Source organism: Herpailurus yagouaroundi, unplaced genomic scaffold (assembly GCF_014898765.1).
Source record: "Herpailurus yagouaroundi ecotype Mexico unplaced genomic scaffold, PumYag 208, whole genome shotgun sequence".
In the NCBI taxonomy this organism is placed as follows: Eukaryota; Metazoa; Chordata; class Mammalia; order Carnivora; family Felidae; genus Herpailurus; species Herpailurus yagouaroundi.
The window spans coordinates 3,104,170-3,126,192 of NW_024412439.1; the positions used below are offsets into that span (position 1 = coordinate 3,104,170).

Consider the following 22,023-nt stretch of genomic DNA (forward strand, 5'->3'; position numbering starts at 1 on the left):
TGCTTCATATTCCGTGTCTCCCTCTCTGTCTCTCTGCCCTTCCCCTGCTCACGCTATGTCTCCCTCTGTCTCTCTCTCTCTCAAAAATAAACAAACATTAAAAAAATTTAAAAAAAAAGATAACACCGTATTAAAAAAAAAAAAAAAAAAGTAACACCAGGAAAAAAGAAAGATACAGTGGCCAAAGTCAGAATGAACTGGTATTTAGAGCCTTTGTAATAGTTGGTCAACACATACCTGAGTACTTGAAAAGATTCCTCTGAAGAGACTCCTCTTTCATCTACGCTACACTCAACTTCAGGGCACAGAAGTGCCTCACAAAGTTAAACCAGACAGTGTGCCAAGGCCACTCACTCTGTGCACCCAACGCACACAAGCTTCCGGAGCGTGGCACTGAGGTACGATGACCGCCATATTTTCTGGTCATGGCCTCTTCGTATATAGGTTTTCATTTAAGACTCTGACAAATCAGTGACAGAAAGCAATCCTCAACAGAAATCTCCTGAGGAGAGAAGGCGTTTTTACCTGTGAGATGGAGCCTCCCAGGATGAAAGAGGGTTTTTCGGAAGCCACTGTGGTTTTAGATGATGGAATAAGTGGAGGAGGTGGCCTCGTGGGTCGAGTTGTCGGAAGCCGAACCGCTTCGGGGAGATTGGTTATCACTTGATGTGGAGCAGGCTGCAGGACTTTTAAAAGGAAGAAAAAGATGATTTAAAACAGTCCATTTCGTAGTTTGCAACACCCCACCTATCTCAGTCATTCCTGAATTTTTAAATCACAAATTGGATTTGGAGTGCAAGATGAGGCTGAAGATGAGCATTTCTATTTTAAATTTCTCTTTCACTTGAATTAAAGCCGTATACACATTCAGGTCACACATGGTATTTGGGAGGCTGAAATATCCAACTCCCTGTCAAACCGGAGCTTGCAAGCTGATGTTCATTTCAACCTACTTCTGCTTAGCATTGGCAAATGGCAATCTTTAATAATCCTCTCTCTCTCTCTCCATCGCTCTTTGGACCTGCTTCTTACGAGCAGCTGATGCGGCAACTAGGGAGAACATACAGACGCAACTGACAACCAGCTGTATGTCCCCTTTTGCATCCTGCAGAATTTGAGCAACATTCACGGATTCTGGCTCTCACAGACTCGGGAATCTCTTACGGTGGGGGAGGGGATCTGAAGATTTTTCAAAAGTACAGGACCTCGTAACAGAAGGGCCAGTCAATGTCACAGTGGACACGTGTGGACACGTGTGGACACAAACTTCCCAGCGGCCCCGGTAAATCTCAACTGAATACAAGTGATGATGGGATGTAGAGAAACCAGAAGGTACTCTTGAAACGGGAAGGGCATGTCCTGGAAACCACCCATGTGTAGCACCGGCAGGTAGATGGCCAGCAGCCACTGCACAGAGGAACGATATTTACCTGGCGGGACACTATAGCGGGCTGCACTCATAGGCTGTGGAGCGGCTTTACTGACTTCTCTCGGAGAGAGCCTACACGGTGATGCTGACCTTGCTGCGGTACTGTGCATCTGTGCTTCCTGTTCTAGGGCACGTGTGACCTCAGCATAGGGCATATAGGCGACTGATTTTCCTATGAAAGTTAAAGTTATCAAAATAAGGGAAGAACCCCAAACGAAAATAGTAAGTGTGAAAGGACCAAGCCCACACCATCCAGGGGCAGATCCGACTATATACTAATAAATTAAAATCTAAAATTCCTGGGGGGGAGTCCACCCATACAGAGGTTACATCTGTGTATGCACCATCACTAGGACCCTAATAAAATCCTCAAAAATTCAGCTATGATTTTTCCCTTTAAAAGACAAAGTACTTCCTTTTCTCCTCAATAGGAAAACTAGCGTTTTCACATGCAATAAGGATCACAACAGGCAAACCTCAGATTATCCGGCCATTCTGTGAATTCAAGTCTTGCTTGACTTAGATCTCTGAGAATTTCAACTCTTTTATTTAGCCTGTTGAAACCCACCACTTAACAGTCAGAAAAATAAACATGATTAAGAAATGGAAGAAGCCTTTCAAAGGATACAGATCAAACTAATCCAAAAAACCTACACCAGTTTATGAAACTATGAATTATACTATAATAATGCTAATAAAATCATATGATTTACCTCTACATTAAGCATTACAAAAAACTTTAAGCATTTAAATGGGTACATCAGATATGCAGTCACATTAATATTTAAAAATACACATAATAAGATATAACTTTTTTCTTTTTTAAAATGATACGGACATTGTAATTCTGGAAAATCAGAAAAGCACAAGGAAGAAAGTACAAATCATCTGTAACCCAAACCATTTAGATTTGGGGTATTTTAATGTCTGCCAGAACAAATTCCTATTACTCTTTTGCTTACCTAGTCTCACCCATTTAGTCTTGCAGGTACACCTAAATTTAAAATCATTAAGTAGTTCCTCTCCAAACAAAATGTCACTGGAATTTTCATTAGACTGGCATTAAATTTATGAATACGGGAGACCGGACATTCCATAGGAACGTTTCCTAAATGAGGAATCCAGACTTTCTCGTATGTCTTTTCTATACATTCCTTGTTAAAAATTATTTTTAAGGTATTTTATATTTTGTTGCTAGGAAACCATCTTTTTCATCTTTTACATATATAACTTTTTATTGCAGATACATAGGAAAGAAAGATGTGGGTTCCTGCATAATCATTTTTTTTCCCTCAAAAACTTAATGAACTTTCCTTTTAGCTCTAATAACTTTTCAGTTGATTCTTTTAGGCTTTCTAGGTAGATAATCTTATCCTGTGAATAATAATTTGTCTTCTCCCTTCAAATGGCTACGCTTATTTTTTATTCTTTTTTTCTTTACTAAACTACAGTAAGCAGTGAAAGTTCCTATCTAAAGAGGTCTCTAGCATTTCATATTAAAAGGAAGGTTTATAATTGGTTTCAAATAAAGATTCATTAGCACAAGACATAAAGAGTTCTCCAGCTTACTAAGATTTGTGTAAAAACTAGAAACAATTACAGTAATTAGCTAATATTAAGCATGTCCTTCAATGGGGAGCCTGGGTGACTCAGTGAGTTAAGTGTCTGACTCTTGATTTCAGCTCAGGTCCTGATCTCGCAGTTCAATCAGTTCGGGCCCCGAGTTGAGCTCTGCACTGACAGTGCGGAGCCTGCTTAGGATTCTCTCTCTCCCTCTCTCCACCCCTCCCTTGCTCTCTCTCTCTCAAAACAAATAAACTTTTAAAAACAGTATGTACTTCAGAGAAAGACAAATGTCATATGATTTCACTCATAGGTGGAATTTAAGAAACAAAACAGATGAACATATGGCAAGGTGGGGGGAGGGGCGAGAAGAAATGGAAACAAACCACAAGAGACTCTTAATGACAGAGAACAAAACCAAGGGTTGATGGAGGGAGATGGGTGGAAGATGGGCTAGATGAGTGACAGGTACTGAGGAGGGCACTTGTGATGAGCACTGGGTGTTGTATGTAAGTGATGAATCACTGATTTCTACTCCTGAAGCCAATACTGCACTGTGTGTTAATACTTAATTTTTTTTTTAAGTATGTACTGTTTACATACTTTTTATATACTATTTATATACATACAGTGCAGAGCACCGTGATTACATGAATTATCTCACTTAGCCCTCATGACCAATGAGATTATTAACACCAGTTCACAGATGAGGAAACTGAAGCTCAAAAGAATCACACCATATTGCCCAAACAAGGTCACTCTACCAGGGATCTTTCAAAAGCCTGACTCTGAGCTCTAAACCACATGGCAAAAATGCCTCCCTGAATCACTGGGTGTTGAATTTCAGATGCCTCTGGGGTACCCATTAAGATGATGGTACCCTTCCCTTCTTAGCCATATTAATGTAACGAATTAGATTAAGTGCTCTAATGCTGTGCAGATTTATAAAACAGACCCACTTCCAAAGAAAATCATGTCTTCCTTTCTAGAGAATTTAACAGCATGGTGTATTATAAATTCCGTGTGATTGTTTTATCACTTCCAATAAGTTGACAACTATGTGGAAACTATTTTGTCATGTACTGTTAAAGGAAAACTGGAAATTTAGATGGTTCTAAATACAGCTTTTAAATCATCATGTACTCAGGGCTGAAAAGATAAAGAAACCAACAACAAAAGAAACAGACTAGATTCAGTTGCACAGATGCATTAACTCTTAATTGGATTGAACTGATCCTATTAAACCTGCACTGCAAGTTTAATTTTAACTCTCTCGACGTGTGTGTCTGAGCTCCTTCACTACAGGGAAAAGGCTTCAAACTAAAGCAGGGGTCAGCTTGTGTAAATGTTCCTGGAAAGTGAAAACAATTGCCTCTAAGGTTTTCCCCAAGCTTTCCTACAGGTGAAAAGGCTTACACCACCTACAAAAATTTTTTGTGCCACTGACATTAAGGTGAATACAATCAAACAGTTGGACAACCGGTGCTGCCTGTCACTTTCTAAGTGAGACTGTGAAAAGTCAAAACCATGGTCCTAATTCAAGTGGACTGTACCAGTCTGGTGATTGTTTATATGTTAAATCCATATTCTTGCTGTATTTACCATTCTATAAACTATTCTATGATGTTGCATTCAAAACATTTATATCAAACATGCTGCATATAAGCAATTTAACTGCAAGTATACAATTACATAAGGGGGATATATAAATGTAAGGGAAATTATCTTTTACACTGAACTATGTATGGATACCTATCAACTTAGGAGAGTCTTCAGACACTTGGTTAACAAATCACTGGACAAACATACTAGGTAGATGAGCTAAAACAAAACTTAACCTTGGGACAAAATGTAATCAACCGCCCCAGTTTCTAGGGTCACCTTGAACCAAACTGATGTCATATTAATAAACACTGGTATCGTATTAATCAAAAATATAATTACCATGTGGTTCTAAGACCACTGAACTATAGGGGCACCTGGGTGGCTCAGTTGGTTAAGTGTCCTACTTCGGCTCAGGTCATGATCTCACGGTTCATGGGTTCAAGCCCCACATCGGGCTCTGTGGTGATAGCTCAGAGCCTGGAGCCCATTTCAGATTCTGTGTCTCCCTCTCTCTCTGCCCCTCCCCCACTCATGCTCTCATGCTCTCTCTTTCCTTCAAAAATAAATAAATTTGGGGGAAAAAAAAGGACCACTGCATTACAATTAAAAATTAGGATACCCCTCTTATCTAAACCACACGGATTAATGTGACTGACCAGAGAGAAATGCAGTTCATTGTTTAGAGTCTTAGAAGTTGGGCTCTAGCCTGATTCAATCTCTCCAGCTTCCAAATACAGCCCAATTTATAAAGTAGAACAAGACAAGATATTGAGGTCCTAAAGTAACTATATGAAATACATATTAGAATGATCCAGATATTACTAACAATAATACTCAGCTTTAGTACGAATTTGGCAAATATCATTTGAATGTCATTTTTTTCTAGGTCTTTTAAATTCTTCCTCCCAACATTTATTCTAAATCATTTATGTAAGGAATACATTGACAGACTTTTAAATTACTCTATAATTTTTATCATTCTCATCATGACAGATTTTCTCGTAATTGGGCTGCTCAAAAGATAAGCACTTCTGCTAAGTCCATTTATACTCTAGTTCATTTAACTCATTCCTTCAACATGCAATTACTGAGTTAGCAACTGAGGATTCTCTACACCCAATATACTAAAAGCCCCCAAATCATTAACGTTTTTACCTTCATTCAAGAAATATTCATTTAGCACCTATTATACACCCAGCCTTGCTAGGTGTTATTTTTACCAGCATAAGATTTATACTTAAAACATTAATAATCTTATATTTAGAACTCTAACATTAGAGGCTCAGTGTACCAAATAACTAATAACTTATCATTGGTGTGACTGGGGGAGGGGGTCAAGATCATTTAAGTACCACAGTTCCCATTTTATATTTAATAGCCCTTGAAATCCAGGGCATTCTACAGCTAATTGCTCTTACTTATCTAAAAAAGGCACTACAAAGAGTCTTTTGAATCATTACGGAAAAATCTAAACCATAGTAATGAAGACCTTAATAGACTTATATCCTAAGCATATTATAGCACGTAGTTGGTAAGTTAACTATCAACCAGAACACATGTGCCATTTCCTAACCATGCCAGAATTTATTACAACTTAGAAATCACTCCCCTCTCCCCTTTTTAGAGAAAGTAAGTGTATCTATCATGCACAACTAAAAAGAGCATGCCAGGGGCATCTAGCTAGCTCAGTCGGTGAGGTGTGCAACTCTTGATCTTGGGGTTGTGAGTTCGAGCCCTATGTTGGGTGCAGAGAGTACTTAAAATTAAAACAATATTAAAAAAAAAAAAAAAAAAAGAGAGGGGAGCCTGAGTGGTTCAGTCAGTTAAGTGTCTGACTCCAGCTCAGGTCATGATCTCGCGGTTCACGAGGTCATGAGCCTCATCAGGCTCTGTGCTGCTTCGGATTCTGTGTCTCCCTCTCTCTCTGTCCCTCCCCCACTCACGCTCTGTGTCTGTCTCTCTCTCAAAAATAAACATAAAAATGAGGGTTGATGGGGGGTGGGAGGGAGGGGAGGGTGGGTAATGGGTACTGAAGAGGGCATCTTTTGGGATGAGCACTGGGTGTTGTATGGAAACCAATTTGACAATAAATTTCATATATTAAAAAAAATAATAAAAAACAAAAATAAACATAAAAAAATTAAAAAAAGAAAAAGCATGCACAACTCAAACCTGTCACTTGAAATAACAACAGTGACAACAATGATAACAACACCTTCTATTATTTATAGAAGGTACCTATATCCCATGGTATCTATTATACCATGTGTATACTAGTGCACTGATTATTATTATAAATTGTATATTATTACATACAATATTTATATAAATAATAATGCTGAGCCACATGTTACAAAATAATACTGACTGTTGATTCTTTCTTATGGGTTGTAATGACAGCAAGGGAGAGAGAGAGAGAGAGAGAGAGAGAGAGAAAGAAAGAAAGAAAGAAAGAAAGAAAGGAAGGAAGGAAGGAAGGAAGGAAGGAAGGAAGGAAGGAAGGAAGGAAGGAGGGAGGGAGGGAGGGAGGAAAAGAAAGAACGAACAGATTAGATTAGATTAGATAGATAGATAGATAGATAGATAGATAGATAGATAAGTGGGTAGGTAGGTAGGTATAATAGACAGATAGATAGACAGACTGACAGACCGATCCATAACTTGCACTTTACAAATGAGATAACTAAAAGAAGAGTTAAGGGACTTGTCCCTGGCCAAACAACTGGTAAATGCTGGGGTGAGAGACGAGTCAGGGTCTGACTGGCACTATACATTTCACAAAGTTGTCATCAGAGAATTAGAGCATTATCCTGCTGTTACATGTGACTTGCTTGGAGGACACGATAACAATTCCCACTTACTCTGAAAAGTCAAATAAGTAGGCAGAAAGAATGGTTTTTATAGTCTTCCAGCATAGAGATAAATATCAGAAAATTCATACTAACGAAAACCACCAAAACTGTTACTGCCATCCTTTAGAGTAGTCAATAATACAAACATTCCTCAACTGTCTAACTGAGGTCAATTTGAAGGGATTCTATGTGTTGGAGCAAGAGAAATAAATCAATCGGCATGCTGATAAACTACAAAACACAAAGGACCCACTTTGGAGTATAGTTTTGTTTCCCTTCAGGAAAGTTCTTTGTGATGACAGCGCTGCCTACCTTCCCACTCTCTGTTTGGACTCTTGGAGGTGCCACACGGACTTGTGGAACTTCTACATTCCAAATCTATCTGTTCTTGCCTCTGTCGCTGTTCTTCCAGGAGCGCAGACTCATGCATGGCTTTAATGTGACGCTGGTACAGGGCATAGCCGCTCACTGGGGTTCCAATTGGTATATTACATGGGGTACAGGAAACCTACAGGAAGAAAAAAAATCTAAATATGCCAATAACCAACATAACAACAACCCTCTGCTGCAAATAATGCTTATTTCTGTAACATACCAGTTGAGAGAATTTTGCCGTGTTTTTTTTTTTAATGTTTACTTATATTTGAGAGAGAGAAAGAGACTGAGTGCAGGTGGTGGAGGAACAGAGAGACAGGGAGACACAGGATGTGAAGCAGGCTCCAGGCTCCGAGCTGTCAGTACAGAGCCTGACATGGGGCTTGAACCCACAAACTCTGAGATCATGACCTGAGCCACAGTCAGGCATTTGACTGAGCCATCTAGGCGCCCCGGATTTTGCCATTTTTTAATCAAAATAATCTTCAAATGTAATGCTTAAAATGCTGAACATTTCACTTTCAGAACTGAACAGAATATAAAATCACTAAAGGGGACGCCTGGGTGGCTCAGTTGGTTAAGTGTCCGCCTTTGGCTCAGGTAATGATCTTATGGTTTGTGGGTTCCAGCCTGCGTTGGGCTCCTGGCTGACAGCTCGGATCCTACGTCTCCTTCTCTCTCTCTATCCCTTCCCCCTTGCACTCTGTCTCTCTCGCTCTCGAAAACAAACATTTGGAAAAAAAAAAAAATCACAAAACTTATGATAAGAGAAATCAAAATATTTCTGTCTGCTTTTCACTTATGATGGCCAAATCCCTGATGGCTCAACGCCCCTCCTCTCTAGGCTCCCGCAGCAGGTAATCACACCCACTTCTGTGGGTTTAAACGTCATCTATATGTTAACAACTCATCAATTTCTATTTCTAAGATGTTTGCTCCAAGTCCCATACAGAATGGCTGCATAATAACTCCACCTGGATATCTCAAAGCACCTCAAAACCTGCATTCAAATAGAAATATCTCATTTCCTAAATTCAATGCTTCCCCTTCAGTGACCTCCGTCTTAGAAAATGGAACCTTAGCGGCTTAAGCCAGGTTCCTGGCGGGCATCCTTGACTAATCAACCTCACTCACCTCCCACACCCAATTCATTGACCTATCAGGGCGGCTGTTAAATGTTACTTCTTCAGACAGGCCATCCCTTACCATCCAATACACTTCAGTAACTTCCTCCCCATATTCCTTCTTACTGCGGCCCCGTTTCTTTCTTTCAGAGTACATTGACAGGACTTACAATAGCACAATCTGCAATAATGCATGTTTTCCTTGTTTATTTTCTGTCTCTCTCACTTCATGAAGGAAAGAACCCAACCTGTTCAGTTCAATACTAAATAAACAGCCCCTAACACAGTCCATTACCCCATAATACAAAAACTTCCGGGGGAAAATAGAGAGCTTTTTTTAGAAACTATTACCTAAATAAAGACTTCCATAGTTTTTTCTGCTATTATAAATAGAATTCTTCACTGACCCCAAAACACGCACAAAATTTACTTGCCTTTGTGCTTTGGTTTATATGTAAACATGGCTCTTCCTCCTTTTGCTATAAAGCCTAATGAATTGTTTTGGTCCAACCACAATGTTATTTCCTTTTTTTTTTTTTTTTTAATGTTTATTCTTCAAGTACATTAATGGTTCCACAAATGTCCTGGTTAGTGAAGCTGGCTATTTGGCAAGATGTATTCTAATTTTTTTTTTTTTTCTTAAGAGAGAGAGAGAAAGAGCGTGTAAGCAGGAGAGAGGAGCAGAGGGAGAGAGAGAGAGAATCCCAAGCAGGCTCCATGCATAGCGCGGAGCCTGATGCAGGGCTGGATCCTACGACCCTGGGATCATGACTTGAGCCAAAAAAAAAAAAGAGGCAGACGCTCAACCCACTGGGCCACCAAGTGCCCCCCAAAGTATTATTTCCTATGTGGAGTCTTCTTTAAGAGTCTCATTAAGAAGGAAGCTCTCCTTCTGAAATATCCAGACTATATTTTCTAACTTAATAGAGCGTCACATTGTTATAATTCATCTTAATTTTTATTGTAATCCTTTCCTATGTCTTATTATCAAGGCCAATCTCTAAATTTTTTGAAGTCAGAGATTATGATATATAAATATTCCATACAGCATTAACAATGTTGTCTTGAAATGGACACTCAATAAATGTCCATTTGAGTAAATCAATGAATGAGTAAATGTTTAACAATTTGTGTGTGAGTCATAAGCATACACTTAACTTTTTTTAATTATCATATGAGACAGGAAACAAATTTACATCCCCTGAAATAAAGCAAGAACGAAAACATTACTAGGTAAAAGAGTAATACCCAAGTTCAGAATTCAGTGTCAAAATGGAGTCAAGCTTGTAGAGATTATTCGAGTAAAGTGTAAATAAAACTAGATTTGGAATTGTATACTGCAGTTAGCCATAATCTTTATAATTCATTCTTAATATTCACAACCTAATTATATATTTATTCTACCACTGTTTTATAGCAAAACAAATAAAACAAAAGCAAAGCTTGCTAACATTATGGCTAGAGGATTATATTTCTTTGGTGTTTTGTTTTTTTCTTCCTGAAATAGAAATGACCATTTCAATCAACTATCACAATGAATCCATTTGAAAAAGGAATAGAGCGACAGATGACTGGATAAACAAAATGTGATATATACATACAAAGGGAGATTATCAGTCTTAAAAAGGAAAGAGATTATGACATGCTATAACCTGGATTAACCTTAAGGACTTTATGCTGAGTGAAATAAGCCAGTCATAAAAAGACAAACACTGTATGATTCCACTTATATGAAGTATCTAAGCAGCCAAATTCAGAGACAGAAAAGTAGAATGGTGGCAGTCAGGTGCTGGCGGGGAGGGGCAAAAGAGAGTGACCACTTAATAAGACGAGAGTCTCACTTCTGCAAGATGAAAAGTTCTGGAGATCTATTTCACAACAACAAATATATTTAACACTACTGAACTGTACGCTTAAAAACAGTTAAGATGGTAAATTTTATGTTGTGTGCTTTTTACCACAATTTTTTAAAAGGTCAAGTACTGATTAAGAAAGAGAAGAAGGGTCTCTAAAGGTCTTTATTTCTCAACTTAACTTCTCTTCCTCACTTAGAAAACTTACCATCGGTGGGATAACAGCAGCTCTATGTTGAAGCTGTGGCAGGTCCAGTGGATTTGGTTTTATTGGGGATGAGACCAGTATAGATCCAGGAGGGTTTAACAATGAAGGCTTTGAGTCCATGGGAAACATTCTACAATTGGCAATAAAAAAAAAGATAAATTAATATATTCTTCTTTAAGACTTAAAAAAACATGTTTTTAATCTTATTTTTGAGAGAGAGAGAGAGAGAGAGAGAGAGAGAGAGAAAGAGACAGAGTGTGAGCGGGGGAGGGGAACAGAGAGAGGAAGACACAGAATCCAAAGCAGACTCCAGGCTCTGAGCGGTCATCTCTGAGCTGTCAGCACAGAGCCCGACACGGGGCTCAAACTCATGGACCGTGAGATCATGACCTGCGCTGAAGTTGGATGCCCAACCGAGCCACCCAGGTGCCCCTATTCTTGTTTAAGACTTTAAATGTACAACCATAATTCCTTCTAAGCAGTTAATGTGTAGGTGGGCACACATACACAACGCATTAACCTTAGAAGAGATTTGAAGAGTAAGGAAAAAAGGGACTCTGTAATGCTAACTGTCCAAGAAATCTAATACTGATTTATAGGTTGAAAATAATCTGAATTTAATCATCTGCATCTAACCACGCAGTCTGAACAAATTCCATTATAAAATGGAATTTTGTAAGTCCTAATCTACCACTAACAGAGATTACAAACTAGTCATCTGTATCTTGCCAGGATCAAAGGGCATTCTTTTTTAAAACAACTGCCCATGAACATTTTTTTTTTTTAAACGTTTATTTTATTTATTTTTGGGACAGAGAGAGACAGAGCATGAACGGGGGAGGGGCAGAGAGAGAGGGAGACACAGAATCGGAAGGAAGCTCCAGGCTCTGAGCCATCAGCCCAGAGCCTGACGCGGGGCTCGAACTCACGGACCGCGAGATCGTGACCTGGCTGAAGTCGGACGCTTAACCGACTGCGCCACCCAGGCGCCCCCATGAACATTTTAAAAACTGAGAATTCCACCCAAGATTCCAGACTCCTGGTTTCTCATGAGAAATGGAAAAGAAATGGCAGCACAGAAGCAGCACTCCAGCACGGCAACAACATGCAGCTCCTTTTCCAAACAGCAAGCGCTTCTCTGTTCCCCACAGTCCCTTTCTCCCCACATTCCACCTGCTTCACTCAGGTTCGTTACCTACACTGGAGTTCAGGACACCCAATACATGAACGGGGAAAATCATACACCAGTGCCATACCCCACACCTTGCAGGCTTGACCATACTTCCCAGTATTATTGGGGAAAGATGAACATTTTAAAAAGTACAAGTTGATAAGAAAATCAGAATGTATAAAAGAAAACAATTAACATCATACATAAAGAATAAAGATGGTGTTACAGATGTAGAAAACATAGGATGTGTTATTTGACAGTTGGGAAGTGATGCAGACTTTGGAGTGTTACTCAAAGACCACCACCATATATTTACGAGGAATTTCTGAATTTCAAGACTACTATCATGTTCATCTCTACGGGTGTTCCTCCAAGGTTACTACCTTCCTGTAGTTACTAAAACCAACAGTGAAAAACACAGAGAATCCTCATCTTAGATGAACAGAATCTGGCACTTAGGTGAGTGGCTTATTTGCCTTCCTTTTTAAAAAACAGGAGGGGAGAAAAAGAAAAAAAGTGTTGAACTGGGTTTCTGATTAAATGATGTTTTTAGTCGAATTCATTTCTAGAATCTGCACCAATGAAACATTCTACTGTGATTCTAGGGGATTCTATTGCTTTCAAGGAAAAGGAAATCCCAAGGAATGTACACATATTAAATAAAGCAGTATCTATTCCTATAAAAATTTATCTTTTTACTGTAACTTATAAAAACCATACACATAAAATAGTTTTGTATTATTAACTTAGTGACTAAAAACAGTTCTATATTCATGTATGTTATACATATTTTCAACTACAAATATGAATAACCTAGAATTTTAACTGATATCAACAGTGACTGTGATAATTACCTAGAACTTATGTTTAAATCATGCCTTCTAAAATGTTTTCAGAACACTTAACATGTTTCTCCTCCCAACATATTCTACCCTCTAATGCACAGGGACAGCAGGCCTTGTTTTGAAGCTGTGCGGTCTTAGAGCAAACAAGCCAATGCCTCTCGCCTTCACCACCACATCCTTCGCCACCTCGTCCTACTGCTTCCAACACCAGGAACGGCAGTCTCATCTGTGGATTCGTTCACAAGTTTTGTTAGATGAGATCCCCTCCTCTGCTACATATGGGATGCATGTAACCAATGCAGGAAAAAAATATTATCTTTTTCATTTGAAAATTATGAGCACCTAATTGTTCTTGGTTATTTAAGCAGATGAAGAGCATCAAAACCCAGTAATAATGGCACGGAGACCACCTTTAACTTGCCGAGGTTTACGCAGGAGTAATCTCCGCGGCCGGCACCGTTCTGTGACTCAGCATCCGACAGAGCAAAGAATACAACAGTATTAGAGGAACGAGTCTCACCTCTGCCTCTCGGGCTCTCCATCTACATCTTCATCAGCACTGCAGGTAGCACTGGAATCATTGTCCGACTGGGGCTCGGGCCTCTGGGCCCCTATTTGCTGGGCCCCCACCAAGTCTTCATCGCCAGGCTCTGTCTTCTCGCCGGCTCTCTCCAGGTCTCTCTCTTTGGTATCACCTTCGACTTTAGACGGATTGTTCTCGGGCACCCTCATGTCAACATCTACAGAGTCTGTTCTGGTAGTCGCGGGGAGGTCAAGAACAGAAGTCACTTCAGCACTGGGCTCCTGCCGGTCAACGTCCATCGGCTCTGCTGCCTCTACGGTGATGCTGTCATTCGCCTGGGTCTCCGCGCTTTCATTTTCGACGGGTTTCGTACTTGGCACTGCCGAGGAGGGAGACGCACCGGGCGCAGGTTCGGAGGTGGACCCGAGCTCGGCCACAGGTTCCGTGTTCCCTCGAGAAGACGCATTTTCAGTGCTATCTTCGCCGGGCTTGACAGCTTCAACTGGTGAAGGAGAAGGAGCACTTTCTGTATCAGAACTATTTTCAGCACCTTAAAGATAATGATACAGCATAAAAATCTGATAATGGACATGTTTCAGGGGTGGCAGAAGCCATGCTTCAAAGTAGGTTTAGAAGGAATGACACTCGTCGCATGACCTCACCAAAGTACGCCAGCCACTGGGAAGCTAAAGTGTCTACAGAGCATGAAAGGGAGAGATCAAACTGTTTTCACCTTCTGAAACTGAAAGCGTAAAAGCCTTTAGTATCGAAAAATCATTTACATGAAATTTGAAAAATGAAGAAAGATGGAAAAACAAAACTAAACAAAAAAACCCGTACGCAGAAATGGTACATTTCAGTTTATTTCTACCAGCCCATTTCTGTGCTTTTCTTTATACCCAGGAGGGCTGACAGTCCGTTCTAGAACAGCGCCATCCAATAGGAACATCATGTGAGTTACACCTGCCATTTTAATTTTTCCGGTTGTCACGTTAAAAAAGGAAAGAGATAAATTAACTTTAAATCATGTATTTTATTTAACCCAATATGCCTAAAATATTATCTTTTTAACATGTGATCAACATAGAAAACTAGCAATAAGATTTTTACCTTTCCTGATACTAAGTCTTCAAAATCTGATTATATTTTTCATTTTTAGCATATCTCAATTTGGACTAGCCACATTTCAAGAGCTCAATAGCCACAGGTATTTAGCGGCTACCACACTGGACAACAAAGCTCTAGGGTAACATGACACAGACTTTTTAATTTAACGTTGTAACCCTGGTCTTTCCCAACATCGTTTGTTTCATTTTATAAATGCAGTTTTAATCTGTGACATCTTTGCCTAGATATTTCAAAGGAATCACAAATTCAGTATTTCCTGCACCAGACTTGGACTCAACACACCCAAATCCCGTTCTTTTCTACTGTTTACTATCAATTAAACCAGAAACCTACGAGCAATCTTTTAATCCTTCCTCTCATTGATCCCCATATTCTGTGTAGACAAGCATCACAGATTCTCTCTCTAAAAAGATCCCTTGTGGAGCGCCTGGGTGGCTCAGTCGGTTGAGCGTACGACTCTTGATTTCGGTTCAGGTTATGATCCCAGGGTCACGGGATCGAGTCCCATATCTGGTCCCACACTGAGCATAGAGCCTGCTTGGGATATATATATATATATATCCCTCCCCCCAAAAAATAAAAAAATAAAAAAATTCAAAGATCCCTTGAATCCACCCACTTCTATTCAACCTCACAACTGCCGCTCCAGTCCAGAAACAACTCCTCCCATCTTCCACCTCAGACCATTCTCTACCACAACGCCAGAGTGAGCTGCTTAAAAACCGAACCTTACCAAAACTCACTCACGCACTTGCCTTTGCCATCGCCCTTCCCTCCGTGAGGGCAGGGACCCTCTATTTTGCTTATCGTTTAAGTCCTAGGACAAGCACTGTGCCGAGCACACGAGACTCAAATACCTGTTGAAGGATAAAGTGACTGAATGATTGTGAACATGTCTTAAATTTACTTCCCTTTTCCTCTATTACTGGAGCCTCAGGCAACTTCCAATTTGCCACTATTATGAACAGCGTACAGACATGTTTACTACAGCATTCAGTGTTTGATTATTTTCTTGAAGTAGACAACATAAAAATTTAAATCTCCCCCCAAATTAATATATTTACCTCCAATGAGAACCCCAATGGTTGGTAAGGAAGATTTTTTTTTTTTTAATTAAAAGAAGTTTTATTTTAATGTTTATTCATTTTTGAGAGACAGAGACAGAGCACAAGTGAGGGAAGGGCAGAGTGAGAGGAAGACACAGAATCTGAAGCAGGCTCCAGGCTCTGAGCTGTCAGCTCCAAAGCTTGACGCAGGGCTCGAACCCATGAACCATGAGGTCATGACCTGAGCCCCAGTCAGACACTTAATCAACTGAGCCATCCAGGTGCCTCAAGAAAGATTTCTTAAACTAGATGAACTAATTTAGAGTGCATATGAAGAACAAGTCCCTGAGAAAATCTCAGAAAAGTATGAAAAACATTAGAGTGAAAGGCCTGCCTCTCCAGATAGTCAAACTTACCACAAAGCCAACGTATCACGTGTTTGCAACTGCCAGAGTGATAGACAAAATAAATCAGCAATGCAGAAGGCAATGCCTAGGAACAGATCCTAAAGTAGATGGGAAATTAATATATACCAAAGGTGACATTTCAAATCATTGGGTAAAGGATGATTATTTAATAAACTAGCTCCCTCAGAACTGGCTCCTTGTCTGGAAGAAAAACATGGACCCTACCTTACACTACACACAAAAATAATTCCAAAGGGAACAGAGTTTTCAAAATTCGAGAAGATAATGTAGGACAGGATATGATAACCTCAGGAGGTACGCAGAAATGTCTGAAAGCAAAACAGGCAACTCTGAAGCTACAGATACATCGTTCACACAGAAAACAATAAAGACTTAATTGACCATATGGGAAAAGATACTTTCAATGCATAACATAGTATTTTAAAACCCTACAAACTCATCCTCTCACTCATTTAATTAGGTACAAAACACCCAACGTGCAGGGTGCACTGGGGACAGAGAAGTGAAAAGACCAAACTGCACTCTAGAGGACCTGACAGTCGAGTGTCAAACGGACAACCAACAATTAAGTACGTGATGCATCCGGAGGTCATAAGCACAGTGAGTAACAAAACTGGGGAACCAGTGAAGAAGAGGGTATTAAAGAGGTAAGGTGACATTTCAGCAGAGGCCTGAAGGAAATGGCAGAACGAACCAGGGACATCTTGGGGAAACGGTAGAAGGATCAGCTCATGCAAAACCCCCGAAGTGGGGGGTTGCTTTGCTCAAACAGCAAAGAGAACAACGTGGTTAGAACAGAGTAAGCAATCACCTCACATCTGTCAGGATGGTTATGATCAGAAAGGCAAGAAATAACAAGTGGAGAAAGGGAGCCCTTGTACACTGGTGGTGGGAATGTAAATTAGGGCAGTGGCTATGACAAAGAGTATGGAGGTTCCTCAAAAAATTAAAAGTAGAACTACCATTTGATCCAGCAATTCCTCTTCTGGGAATTCATCTGAAAAAAAAAAAAAAACACACTAACTCGAAAAGATATGTGCACCCTCACATTGATTGCAGCATTATTTACAAGGGCCAAGACACTGAAACAACCTAAGTATCCATCAATGGATGAATGGATAAAGAAAATGTGGGGTATAGATACAGACACAGACACAGACACATACACACAATAGAGTAATATTCAGCCATTAAAAAGGGGGTGGGGGTGCGCCTGGGTGGCTCAGTCTGTTAAGCGTCCGACTTTGGCTCAGGTCATGATCACTCAGTTTGTGAGTTCAAACCCCGCGTCTGGCTCTATGCTGACAGCTCAGAGCCCGGAGCCTGCTTCAGGTTCTGTGTCTCCCTCTCTCTCTGCTCCTCCCCCACACTCATTTTCTCTCTCTCTTTCAAAAATAAATAAATTAAAAAAAAAAAAAGGAATTCTTGCCATTTTTAACAGGGATGGCCCCTGAGGGCATAATGCTAAGTGAGGTAAGTCAGACAGAGGACAAATACTGAATAATTTCACTTGTAAGAAGAATCTTAAAAGCAAACAAACAAACAAAACCATGAACACACAGAACAATTTGTGGTTACCAGACGCAGAAGAAGGTAGAAATGAGTGAAGGTAGCCAAAAGGTTCCAACTTTCAATTAGAAGACTAAGTAAGTCCTGGAAATGTAATGCACAGCATGGCGACTATAGCTAGTAATACTGTATCGTACACTTGAAAGTTGCTAAGAAAGTAGATCTTAAAAATTCTCATCACAAGAAAAAGATTGTAACTATGTGAGGCGATGGATGTTAACACGACTTATTTTGATCATTTCTCAATCAATACAAATACTGAATGATTAGTTTGGACATCTGAAACTAGCATTATGGGTCAAAGATATCTCAATTAACAACAAAGAACATAGCGAGTAAGCAGAAAAGTGGTTTGCAGAAGGGTCGCAGAGGTGTATGGGCCAGTTCGCGCAGGGCCTCACAACAAGTCCCAGGCTTCTGAATGAAATGTGAAAGCATCACAGCATTTGGAACAGAGGCACCACACAGTCTGATTGACACTTTAGAAGGTTCACTCTGGTTGTGGTTGGCGTAAAGGCACAGAAACACAATGGGACAAAGAGCAGCAAGGGGACCAATCAGGGGGCTGCTGCAGTGAACATGGGCAGTGGCTCAGAACCAAAGTAGCAGCAGTGAGGGTAGGGAGATGGGATGCGATTCTCACTAGTGCCTCTGAAGAAAAGCTGGTGATATCCCCTGATGGACCACATGTAGGGTAGGAGAGTGTCATTTGTTGGCCCAGGGAAAGACTGGAGGGAAAGGAGGCCTCCGGTGGTGGGGAATCGAAAGCTTGTTCTGGATGTTAAGCTGGCTCTTGGGCATCCAAATGGAACCGTTACGTTAAGTAGGCAGTCAGATGCATGAGCCTGGAGTCCGCATGGGAGCTCAAGTGACAGATATAAAAACAAAATCAAAACAAAACGTCGCAGACAAAAGCTCAGGACAGAACCGCCCACTTAGTAAGGTCTAAACATATGGCAGCAACCACTGTTAATGAAAGATGCTACCAAAATGTTGAAAGGCTAACAAAAAGTCTCACTTCATTTCATTCCCATTCAACGGAAAACCTCAAACCCGAGGGCAAGTTACCAAGTCATTTGTCTCCACAATATTAGAAGCCATGTTCGTGACCGTGCAGCAGACATCACCTGTCATAAGCACTTCTTCGATTACTTTCTTCCTCCAAGCCACAGAAGAGTAGGAAGGAGTGTTTCCAAGGCAAGATGCTTCACCAAGCACCAGCCAAATGAGTGTCTTTTTTATTTTCGCTTAAAGAATGACTTGGAACAAAAGAACACGAATAAATCCAAATTTTGGTCAAGTTTCCGTTATTTTTGCTCCAACTCCTCTGTCAGAGACCACACAGTCGAATGAACAACCCATCTTGCTCTCTGCTCGCGCGCTGCCGACAATCTCCCACAGACACGAGCAGCGCCACGTGATAAACAGTGACAATAAGCATGAGATCACAGGCCATGTAAACTGCATTGTACTGTCTTTTCCTCGACACCTTGAAATTCAGTCAACAGGAAATGGGGATCGCACAATTCTAGGGGCGAGTTCATTTCCTATTCGCGAGAAACTAGTCTAGGAGTCACAACATAACCCCCTGTATGGATGGGAATGTGTGCCCACCACCCCCCACACCTGATCAGACAGAAACATTATTTTTACGCTTAACCTTAACCTTATGCTTCACCTTAACCTTATGCTTAACCTTTTATGCTTAAACTTAACCTTAATTACTTTAATGACCTTATTTATAACCTTATTTCATAACCTTAATAACCTTATGTGACAATCTGAAAAAACCTTCACACCAAGACAAAGTAACAGGAAGAAAACAGAAGGAAACAAGTCACTTTTTGATGCTCAGCTTCTGAAAATCTGTTAGCCCCTGTACGGATAGGCTTCTGTGTTCTGAGATAAACATATTTATGATAATTAGGTTTGGGCTTTGTTACGGACTGGATCATGTCCCCCACAAACTTTATATGTTGAAGCCCTAACCCCCAAGGAAACTGTATTTGGAGACAGTGCTTTTAAGGAGACAATTAAGGGGCGCCTGGGTGGCGCAGTCGGTTAAGCGTACGACTTCAGCCAGGTCAAGATCTCATGGTCCGTGAGTTCGAGCCCCGCGTCGGGCTCTGGGCTGATGGCTCGGAGCCTGGAGCCTGTTTCCGATCCTGTGTCTCCCTCTCTCTCTGCCCCTCCCCCGTTCATGCTCTGTCTCTCTGTCCCAAAAATAAATAAACGTTGAAAAAAAAATTAAAAAAAGAAAAAAAAAAAAAAAGGAGACAATTAAGCTTAAATGAGGCCATGAGGGGGGGGACCCGAATCCACTAGGACCAGTGGTGTCCTTACGAGAAAAGAGATACCAAGAGCACATGTGCACAACGGGAAGGTCATGTGAGGACAAAGCAAGAAGCCTTTCTTCTGCAAGCCAGGAAGACAGGTTCACTAGAAACCAATCCTGTTTGCATCCTGATCTTGGACTTCAACCTCCAGAACCGTGAAAAAATAAATTTCTGTTGTTTAAGCCACCCAGTCTGTGATAGTCTGTTATGACAGCCCAAGCGGGTTAATATAGGCTCCATGTACATTTATAACCCAGAGAATACTACCTACCAGCAACAAACCTATGAAAATGAACAACCTTGCATGATCTCTTAAGAACCATAAGCACACCATCCTGACATTCATAGTCTACGCACCCTTCTGCCACCCCAGAGTGAGCTTGCCCCAGGATTCTCATTTTCCAGAAAACCTCACAGAAAAAAAGCTATTTATTGCTCAAAGCCCAAACACATTCAAAACAAAACTTCAGTTTAAAAGCCAACAACAGGGGCACCTGGATGGCTCAGTCAGTTAAGCATTCGACTCTTGATTTTGGTTCAGGTCATGATTTCACTGTTTGTGAGTTCGGGCTCTGTACTAACAATGCAGAGCTTGCTTGGGATTCTCTCTCCCTCCCAAAATAAATAAACTTAAAAATTTTTTTAAAAATAAAAGTCAGCAACTTGTAGAAAAAAAAAATAAAACAAAATCTAGTATTTCCGAAACTCCTAGAAGGTATAGAACTTCCTAAGCTTAAAATATGAGCACCTACCAAGGAACATATATAAACAGCTCTGATTACATACAAAATTTAAACTCGTAATTTAACATCAAAACAAAAAGCGAATGAGATGGAAAAAATATTTGCATATACAAAACATGAACATATCTAAGATATCATTTATAGAGAGCTACTAAAAATCACTGAAAAACCCCATGTCAGAAGCAGTCAATTCACAAAAGAAATCTATAGAAACTTTAATAGTAAGATGAATTGAAATAAATTTGGACATTTTTCTTTAGCAAAAACTAAGAAAACCTTTACTTTTTCAGGAAGTGGTCATTAATTTTTTCAGATGAGAAAAAAGATTTTTATTTCTTAAGTTTCTTGGGTTGACATTCTTTTCTATTGGGGCTTCTAGGGTCGTTAACTCTTCTTATACGAAAGCATAAACATGACATATGTAAGTAAGTCTTTGTAAAAATTGAAGTAAATCAAAGTGCCACAAAGAGGGAAATGTAATCGATGATACTAACTGGACAAATAAATACGGCAACGACATAGGTGCACAGACATCTTTCTAGATAACGGAGTGCCATTTTAAAGATCCTCTGGTTGTGGTAACTGGGCCATCTCAGGTGCTACATAAATGTTTGTTGATGGAATAAATACATGGTGCTCAAGTTTAAGGTCTCTATGCCATGAAAACACTGATAATACTTTTTCCTTCATGAAGCAATTCTTAAATAGTCAAATGACTAAGCTAACAATTACAGATTTGGCTAGCAGAAGTCACAACTAAATTTAAGACTTTAAGATACCTTCACTGTCTTCTGGATTTTCTTCTTCATTAGAAGCTTCAATATCTTCATCCTCCTGGGCAGAAACAGTGGAAGCTACACTTTCACATTGAGACACATCTCGCTCTTCACGAGGCTTTCGTGAAGTCTAAGGAGTAAAAGAATATTAAATTAGGGGTGCCTAGGTGGCTCAGTTGGTTAAGCTTCCGACTCACGATTTCAGCTCAGGTCATGATTTCACGGTTCTTGGGATCGAGCCCCACATCGGGCTCTGCAGTGACAGCACAGAGCCTGCTTGGGATTCTCTCTCTCTCTCTCTCTCTCTCTCTCTCTCTCTCTCTCTCCCCCTCCCCCACTCATGCTCTCTCTCGCTCTCTCAAAAAAAACATAGAAAAAAGAATATTAATTTATGATTTAAATAACTAAAAGAAAAAAAATGAACCTTTTCATGTCTAAAATAACACAGA

General features: G+C 40.1%; 1 protein-coding gene across 13 annotated transcripts in view; it reads right to left on the reverse strand.

The window, feature by feature from the left end:
- NCOR1 (nuclear receptor corepressor 1) overlaps positions 1-22,023 on the reverse strand; it is a 161,019-nt gene that overhangs the window by 37,612 nt on the left and 101,384 nt on the right. For 8 of the 13 annotated variants that reach the window (XM_040453095.1, XM_040453096.1, XM_040453100.1 and 5 more), the window contains 6 exons: positions 21,578-21,704; positions 13,546-14,098; positions 11,010-11,139; positions 7,762-7,957; positions 1,431-1,601; positions 526-686 (listed from right to left, as the gene is read on the reverse strand). In XM_040453095.1, coding sequence (XP_040309029.1) covers positions 526-686; positions 1,431-1,601; positions 7,762-7,957; positions 11,010-11,139; positions 13,546-14,098; positions 21,578-21,704 — 1,338 coding nt within the window. The remainder of the gene's footprint in view (positions 1-525; positions 687-1,430; positions 1,602-7,761; positions 7,958-11,009; positions 11,140-13,545; positions 14,099-21,577; positions 21,705-22,023) is intronic. The other 5 variants (XM_040453104.1, XM_040453107.1, XM_040453102.1 and 2 more) reach the window with 3 other exon arrangements.